This window comes from Nicotiana tabacum, chromosome 7, assembly GCF_000715075.1.
Source record: "Nicotiana tabacum cultivar K326 chromosome 7, ASM71507v2, whole genome shotgun sequence".
NCBI classification, from domain to species: Eukaryota; Viridiplantae; Streptophyta; class Magnoliopsida; order Solanales; family Solanaceae; genus Nicotiana; species Nicotiana tabacum.
The window spans coordinates 17936866-17946797 of record NC_134086.1 but is presented as its reverse complement, the minus strand read 5'-3'; the positions used below and the strand labels follow the sequence as shown (position 1 = coordinate 17946797).

Here is a 9932-nt window from a genome sequence, read left to right as displayed (position 1 = left end):
TTGAAACTTTTATAAACTTGAGGAGTGTTCAAAACGACCGATCGGGTCGTTACATTCTCTCCCACTTAAACATACGTTCGTCCCCAAATGTGCTAAATACTGCGCTGGAGTTGTCCGAAATCGCTGTTTAACACCTCATGAACCTACACGTGCTACCACGACTCAGTTGAGCACATTAGCTCGAGCTAATATGAAGATATTATCTTTTATTTAGGCAAATAAGCCTTAGAGCCTAGTTCCAACATCCAAAATTCTCTACCAGGCCTGCTTCCAACATATAGACATTGTATCAATCACCACACGATGTACAAGAACATGATTGCATACCTTTGGTGAATTCACACCATGCACCGCATCATTCACATGACCATAATAACATTCTCTGCTCATAACAGCCCACATTCCCTAAATTTGATGCTCACAATGCACCTCATAACGTATATAAGTCTTGTTCCAACTCTTGCAATACCATCACGATGAAAGAGACGTATAGAAATTCATAACCAACTGCCGAGTCAACAAATCATTGAATCTCTCCTCTTGACTAGAATCATCACCTCCTTATGAACCAAATAATGGTATTTGCTCTTTAATATACTTCATGCAATCAGATCGCACTGATCCCAGATTAGCTGCTCAGGCAATAAGCCACCCAGACATGACTAAAAGTCTCATGTGATGCCACAATGTGCCAATAAGCTACAAACTCGAATGTGATACATAAGGAAAACAATCTCTGGAACGGACTCTCAACCCACGTAACTAATTGGACAACAGAAAAGGTATTATGAACCTTCCTCAGAAAATGGGAAACAAAACACACAAAATAAAATATAGGGGATTAAACTCAATATCACACTGTTGCGGCGTGCAACCCAATCAAAACAACATACCCATGGTGGCTTGCCACCCGATCCACACATAAAATCTTTATAAAGAGATACTTACCGAGCTAAAATTCTCATTACTACAAAATACCCGAATACCAGCCCCGAGCACGCTAAGTGCATAATACCATCCCTGGGGAGACAGATAGTTCCATATGCTACAAAACTCAAGCACAACTAAGGTGCGATATATGATCTGAATCTTGAGAGCCATCCTGCTTACATAAAGCCATCGCTACGCCGAACCTCAACACATAAGAAATTTATCTAGCCATTTCACAACTAACACGGCACAATATAGTTTACATGAAATAGCCGACGATGAAACAACATCCAACGTTCGAATATTCCTCCATAAGGAGTGCTATGTTGAAATGAATACATCCGGCCCGATATTGAGCCCACGTTCATATCTAATTCCATCCACAGACCTCAAGCCGATTCTGATCGCACTGTACTAGGCTAATAACCTTTCAAGGGTCCACAATAACCATTTTTTCTATAACATACAATAACATCAATCATAATAGGAACAAACTTCCACAGTCCACAACCAAATGAATCGAGCGCTCGCTAGGCATACATTCTCAAATTAGCGATATTACCATAATCTTCATACTTGGTTTAAATCTTCAACCAATCAAGTGACTTCATGGCACACTTATACAATCTTCCCATGAGATGCGCTCCCACGACCTTCCACACAAGGTAACAAGTCTGCACACCCATACTACCGACTGCACTAATGCTGTAAAGCCAATCAAGGATCCGCAAATCAATACACGAAGCCTCTTGCACAAGACACTGATCTCAGGTGATGTTGAAGATTATACCAGCTTACTTTAACCATTTAAATCCTTTCCTGCTCATCCGAGTTCGTGACATCCTTGTCAATACCGAACTGCAACCTTAATCCTTAACTTTCAAATTTCATGTCGCTCACTGCACCTACTGTATGAATACATGAGAACCCAAGAATTTCATCATAACTCTTAAACCACTAATAAGATACACACTTCACTTTATAGAAACCTTTCGCTTTACTCGTTTCAGGAGAATCATTGCAACATGACTGCATTTTCATAACCATAGAACATGCAAATCTTCAAGTAGTGGTCTAAACCACCATAATTGGGATCTGCCTACACATAACAAGTCGTAATACTTGAATACTTCCAAATAAAACCAATTACGGCAGCCGTCAAGCGTTACATGTACCCCCATAAATCATGTGCATAATATAATCATGCTGAAGGAACTGAGCACTGCCACCATCATGCCAATTTAACCCTGGCTAACTGATCCGACTTCTTCTAGCTTATCCTTAACTTTTCTTAAAAATAATAATAACTCCAGTCCACACATAACGAACTCAATCCACACTCATCCTTAGTGGCCTTGTATCATGAAACCATGTTGTCTCAAATTCTACGAACCATCTCATACCCTCCTTGTGCGCATGTTTGCATCCTCAACTGACACACCCACTCTGATAATTTCTCTATGAATCCGAAGTCATTTTCTCTCATTCCTCCAAATTTTATACTACAAGCCGAAGATATCATAGAACATTCCAAGCCTCTTTTTATAATCCGCTGCAAAAGCTCAATTCTTAACCATGTTGCGGGCTTGAAATCTTTAGGCACCGCATTTTAACCTTTGAATTCACTAGGACAGTTGTTGAGAGTCACCCACTCTAACTTGGTCCCGAAGATAATCAACTCCAAGGCTCTGCTAGCACATGTACACCCTCTCAAAAAGACAATTAGCTGAATCACCTTTCTTGTACATCACCTCCACACGAAGCATAAAGTCTGAGCTTTCCCAAACCTGAATATGAACCAATAAGGCCCAATATAGCACACATTCCTCAATCTGTTGCTCAAATTACCACTGATGTTTTCTTTCCTTAGACGTAATAACCCACCAATACACTGATAACCAGAAATCTCACAAATAGACAACCATGCAATCCGACCGTAGGCGGTAGGACTCTCCCACTTAGCTTGAAGCTACCATTGCATAATTCTAGAACCCTCCAAGATTCCTTACTCCCTATTGACATGATCTTGCACAATCAAACCGCCAAAATTCCTCGAAATCCTTCTGTTAAACCTTTCACGAACACTCTGAACCACTAGCCACATTCACATATTCGACCTCTTACCGGATAGCCAGTAGAATTCTTCGTAGGAGCTTCGTCAATATTATGCGACCGCTAACCTGCTCACAAGAGATAACACACATGTGGAAATTACATGCCGACATCTTTTAACGTCATTGCACTGGGTACTATTACTACAAAATATGTAACCCATCCTGAGCCTGTGCTCATTCACCAGTTGTACAAGTCTGTTCACTCCTCATGGACATCAACTAAATGTGCGACAATATCTTCCAATTCAAAGTCATGTTGTATCCTTCTTCATATCAAGCAACTCCAACGTCGAGTTTTTTTTTTCCTAACATTTTCGAGGTTCTGCTCGGAATTGATACAAGTATCTATAGAAATATTTTGAAATTCGGCTTTTTGTATATGAATACATCATATATTTATGCTGGATACAACATGTAATAGTAACCTACTGCCTGCATATTTCATAATAAACCTAGTGCTTGTATTCTGTTGTATCTAACAGTTGTGTTCAATGTATTCAAGTTTATTGTTGTATTCACAATATTTTATTTATTCCTAATATATGGTATTACCGCTTTATTGAGTATATTTCATTGGTTATATTCATTGATTTTCTATTTGTATTGAGAGTATTTTATTATATTTCACTGTATTGTTGTTTTAAATACAGATGGATACAGTTAGGTTGAAAATACAGATGAATACAGTTAGATTGAATGCATAACTAAATGATGAATAACATCAAAATGATAGAACTAATATTGTATTTAAAAATTATTGTAAGAACTCAAATACATTTAAATACATCTAAATACAACAGTCAAAAATCACTGTACAAAATAAAAATTAGTGTATGCCTTATCAAATACATCTAAATACAAGAAGAGAAAACCATTATAGAAAATAAAAATCAATGTATGAGGACTCGAATACATATAAATACATCTACAATTAGGGTCATTGCGTATTTTTGTTCTCCTTTTGACTTCAATGGTTGCTGATGAACCTGCAAATACAGGTTCCTCTTGAGTAATTTGCAAATCGAAAGATGGCCCTTCGAAATTGAGTACTTTAGTGGGTATTTTGCAGAAAACCTAACAATGGTGAATATTTTTTAAAAATAATGTTGAAGAGAAAAAGAAGAAGCTTTACCCAAAAACTTTAGTGGTGAGTGGTGAAAATACGGGGCTTATCGGATTTGAAAACATGAATGATGAAAGTTTCATGACCGTCAAATTAGACGGAAATGGTCACCGGAGTGAGACAGAAAGAGATAATAATGAAAAACAATGAAAGAGTGGAAATTGACGCCATTATAGACCGTCTGTCGGAGGAAACCAGTTTTCTGGTTCATATAGGAAAGAATGAGAAATAGATCATGGAGAGAGAAATAAGATACTATGCATGATTTTGGGGGAGAATAAACTGAAAGAATGAGAGAGAAAAATATTAGACAACGTATTTAATGGCTTAACGGTAGGAAATGACCATAAATGCATATTTTGCTATAAAAACTAAAAGGTAGCTATAGAAAATAATATTTTAAAATAGTTTTTATTTATAATAAATAGGGTGTAAAGCTTTGCTATAACAGATAAAATTTCCTTTATTAAATGGGGGGTCAATAACTAGCCCAACCTTGATCAGGTTGAGCGGATCATTTGGGCTTGGACCAAATTTAACTGCCCTACATGATTTTTTTTAAAGAAAACATAAACATTTATAACTAAAACATCCAAGCACCATTCAATCAAAACTTAACATTACAATCATAGTCAAGTCTAAATATTTACCAAGTCTAAACATCCAACCATAACAAATAATAATGTCTCAAACATCACAACCACCACAAACTAAAACTCATTATCCCCGCCACATTCGTCATTCAAAGGATCAACTTGACGCATGCTCATAAGTTTCTCAACTAAACTCTGCAATTTGTTAAAATTTGCACGATCTTCTTTCCGTTCCTCCTCCAACTCTTCAACTTCTTTTCGTAATGCTTCCACCTCTTCATGATCCTACGAATAACTCGTATCACCAAACAACAATGTCGTAGGACGACCTACGAAATGTTGTGATCCAAGACCGTAGGTTCTATCTTTCTTTGCACCACCAACCACCTGCGACCATATTGAAGCTACATCATTGAGTGACATTTGGGTTGAGGCTAAGGCTGACACCTTTTTCTGGGTTTGCCTCTGTCAGCCTTAGCCTCGTCCGCCTGTTTGCCTTTGTCGGCCGCTGAGATGGAGTGGAAGATATCGAAAGAGAGAGAGAGGAGGGAAATTGGGGAAATAGGGTTTTGGCCTGAAATATTAAATTTACAGCCCTACATGATAGTTTGGGGGATTATCTTCTAATAACATTTCATAATTGGTCCAAAATCTTGGAAATTGCAAGATCGACCTGTATCTAGTCTATTTGCCAATAATGAATAATCTGTGCTCCAAACTAGTTTCCATTACTCATAAGCAGTAGACAAAAAGGACTTGGCATAACAGTGCATATTTCAATATCTTTGAAGCTTAAGCATGTGATACATCACAAAAATTTTCTGTTATCATCAGAATTTTAATTATTAACTATGATTAGATCTTGTAATGCAACAATGCAGAAGTTCCATCTAGACCTTTTTGACGAAAGTAATCAGTGTAGTCTTTCACTGTTGTTGCACGATATTTTGGAAGATTATCTTCTGACAACAATTCAGGAATTGGACCGTAAAGCCTGGAAGATGGTCGTGGACCAGTGTAGAAGAAGCATGCAACTGATATTCTTGGTCCAACTTTATTTGCCAATACTCTGTGCTCAACACTTATGTACTTATCATTTGATATGAGCTGAAAAACCACCAACAATAAGCACAATCAGTTTCAGTGCCAAACAGTGACGAAGCTAGAAATCTTGCAAAAGGTGTTCAAAATTTAATATATATTTATTAATATACTAGCCTGTAGAAGATCTCCAATGTTCACGACGAGAGCACCAGGTGTAGGAGGAACATTAACCCACTGATTCTGATGAAGCACTTGGAGTCCTCCGATATGATCTTGTAAAAGCACTGTGATAAAATCATTGTCAGAATGTTTATTGGTGCCTATGGTGAGCTCTGGCTGAGGGCATGCTGGATAATAATGTCCCAAAATACCGAGCCCCTCCGCACAATCCATATCTTTGAGATGACAACGATCGAGGCCAAGACCTTCTGATAATAATTCAAGTAAGGAGCAGCCTAATTTCATTACATGCTTAGAATAGTCTTGTAGTATTTCCCTGTAGCAATTTCAGTATAACTAGTGAAACAGCACATATCAATATTTACAAAATAGAGAAATGATATGCTCATTTGGCTCTCAGGGACCAGACTTCTAGTTAAATTTTCTTAGTTTCCCAACAGTATCCATAAAAAAACTCACATTAAGCATAAATTAATTGAAAGGAAGCACATAACGATGCCAAAATTTTCATGGTTTATTCTTGGCTTTTGTCGAAGGGGAGCCTTGGAGTAATAGTAAAGTTGTCTCCGTGTGACCTATAGTTCACGAGTTCGAACAATGGAACCAACCACTAATGTTTGCATTAGAGTAGGTTGTCTATATCACACCCTTTGGGGTGCGGCCCTTCCCCGACCCTGCATGAATGCGGGATGCCTTGTACACCGAGCTGCCTTTTTTTTTGTTCTTAACTTTTGTCAAAACAGAAAACATAGTTTTTAGCACAAATTATTTGCAAGGAAGCACATAACAATGCGAACATTTTCATGGTTTATTCTTGATTTTTGTCAAAACAGAATACATATATTGTTACTAGGCAATGAAATGAATTGGTTGGTTTTCTAAGTCATGCTCAGAACATACCTGTTTGCTGTTGGCAATTCTTCTGGACTAGGAGGAGTAGGAGCCATTAAACAGAAAAGTGAGTCTCTCCAATTTGCAGCTGGAACAGAAGGACTATACAAATCAAAATTGCTAGTATGAATCACCTTTTTCGTACTATCTCGAGTGTAATACTGTTTCTTAACCTCAATATCTTGCTCAAAAAATCGTCGTGTTCCTTGCAACATTTCTTCCAGGACAGGTAATGGAATGCCATGATTAATCACTTGGAAGAAACCCCATGTCTCCGATGCATCTCGTACTTTATCCACAATCTCTTTATGCTTCGTTGGATCCTCATCAATTCCTTCAAGATCTATAACTGGAAAAATGCACTGTGTTTCACAGGTTTCCGAGGAGTCCGGTCTGTTTTTTGGTGGCAGAATGAACATATTAGGTACCTCAGTAATTCCAGCATCAATAAGCCCTTTGACACCAGCCTTTGTATCATCAAAGGCTTTTAACTCACTCATTTTGTCGTAACTTTTCTGAACTGTAGCCTGAAAATTATCAGTACTAGAGACTACCATCTTCTTTGCTAGTATACAACAACAACAACAACAAATCCAGCGTAATCCCACAAGGGTAGTGCGTGCGCAGACCTTATGCCTACCTTGAAGGTAGAGAGGCTATTTCCGATAGACCTCAGCTCAAGAGAGACGAATCTTCTTTGCTAGGATGTTATGAACAATTAGAGTGGCTGAGTTTCTTAGAACCTAATGGGAAGCATTTGGACATCAAAAACAGTACTACTTCTCTATGCAGAACACTATCTTTCCTGTCCACAAAAAATAAGAGGTTATAAACTAGGAGATTGACATGATAAGCTTTAAATGGTTGATGAGTTTTACTGCAAAATATTCTAAGATATGGAGAATTTCTCAAAATGAGGAAAGAGGAGAAGGGAGTCATGGCGTAACTGGTAAAGTTGCTGCCATGTGACCTCCGAGTTTGAGCCGTGGAAACAACCTCTTGCAGAAATGTAGGATAAAGATGTGTAACATAAACCCTTCTGATCCGACCCTTCCCTGAATCATGCGCATAGCGAGAGCTTAGTGTATCAGACTGTTTATTTTTTTAATTTTTTTATTTTCTGAGGAAAGAGAGGAGGAAGAAAACATTTTGTTAGATATCTGCTCATACGTCATAGTGGTTAGAGTTATTTTCAAAGAGCCATTAACTTAGACTCTTGGACACTTGGAATTTGGACCACAATTGTGACCATCACTAATTCATACCAATAAACTAGCTATTTTCAGCAGAAGAAAACAAAAAGATTAGTTAATCATTTTTAGTCCCTTTGATTGGTCATTGTCTGAACCCACTGTCATTCTTCTCTCCAACCCCAACCACCCAACCCCGAAAAATAGAAGAGGATATTAGTGGTAGGGATATAGTAGATATGCCCTAGATCCAATCTCATATTTGATGATTTGAACATATTTTTGTGAACGTTATTTGATATAAAAAAATATGGTATTCTTTTATCATAGTTATTATTAATTGTTTAATTAATTTGATAAGGTCCTTGATTAAATTTTGAGACTTGTCATCGTGATAGAGATCATGATAATGAGAGCAAAGTCTCTTACAATTTAATCTAAATTTGTTCTCGATCATAGGATTATTAATTTGAACATTAGTAATCCGCTTAGATCAATATTTATGTGATTATCTTTATGGGATAAAGATTAGTTGATCTCATTAACTGAATCACATAGATAGATGATGCATAAAGAAATATGATCATTGAACCGGCTCATTGGATAATTCCTAATGGTTAGTATTACCGTAAACTGTCAATAGGATATTCTCTTGAAGAATGTGATATAAGAGTTTCCTTTGACCTGAGATCGTCATAGTAATTGACAAGTTATTTGTTGTGCTTTAATACTAGACACCTATGGCCCTAGGGCGATAGTTGAAAGGATATTGGGTACGATTGAATACTTGTAGAATTAGTGATTGATTAAGATGGAATCTGTCAACTCTTGGTAATGAGTTTAAGCTCCATGTTATCATGAATTATAAACGACCAAACTAAGACCTTGGTCAAGGCAATCGAATGAAAGAAGAAAAGAGTTTTTTAGGTCATTCAATGGTCGATTATATTTGACATGAATACATAGTTGGTCGCCTATTTGAATTTGACAGTTGAACTATATCCTAGGGTGACCCAGAGCTATAAGGACAGACGGAATTACTACATTATTCTTCTACTGGTTCTTGAGAGTAAATTGTATACTTCATTCTATCCGGTCGTTAAGGAGTGTTGCTAGACGCCACCCTTGATTAGTATATTGATGTGATCAATTTACTACCGGTTTAGTATTGAACCTATGGGGTTGCACACTAACGAGTGTTCTGATCTTTGCTAGAGGATTAATTACTTTATATTTGATAACTAAATTAAGGAATTTAATTAGTCAAATAAATTTAGTTATTAGTCTAAGTGAAATATTATTATATTCTTTGCTAACACATGGAGTGTAATTAATATTGTGAACAAATTGAGGTTTTCTATTTGGAATAGAAAATTAAATTATCTCTTGGTTGAAATATATATATATATATATATATATATATATATATAAAAAATCCAATTAAGAATTGGATTGACGTGAAAATCGCCGGTTACTTCAACCCATAAGAATGGTATTGGTAGTTTTAATATAAAATATTATTTGGAGTAGTACTTAAAGTCCAATTTGGAATTGGACATTAACAGAACCTTCACGTCAAAGTCCTTAGGAAGGACGTTGGGCACCAAACCCATTAAGAATGGGATTCTGATTTTCGTTAGAAAATAATCGATCAAGTTTATTTTTGGAATAAACTTTTAACCTAAGTAAATTATTACCTTACCCAAATAGGAAAAAGGTTTACAGGTAATGCTATATAAAGGGTTATGGAGAAAATTTGCCGCATTATTAATTCTTGAGAATAAAAATACTTTGTGAAAGTGAGAGTGCAATAAAGTCAAGAGAGAAAATACAATTACTAGAAAAGTGTTTCTTGTTCTTCTAATTT

The 9932-nt window shown here is 36.6% G+C and overlaps 1 protein-coding gene across 1 annotated transcript; it reads right to left on the bottom strand.

Moving 5' to 3' along the window:
- Positions 1-5469: 5469 nt before the first annotated feature.
- Positions 5470-8034, bottom strand: LOC107781132 (1-aminocyclopropane-1-carboxylate oxidase homolog). The gene is made up of 3 exons (XM_075256982.1): positions 6885-8034; positions 5979-6300; positions 5470-5867 (listed from the first exon to the last, which is right to left on the bottom strand). Exons 1-3 carry the CDS (start codon positions 7430-7432, stop codon positions 5616-5618), a joined length of 1122 nt encoding a protein of 373 aa, XP_075113083.1. The 5' UTR covers positions 7433-8034; the 3' UTR covers positions 5470-5615.
- Between the last annotated feature and the right edge of the window lie 1898 nt (positions 8035-9932).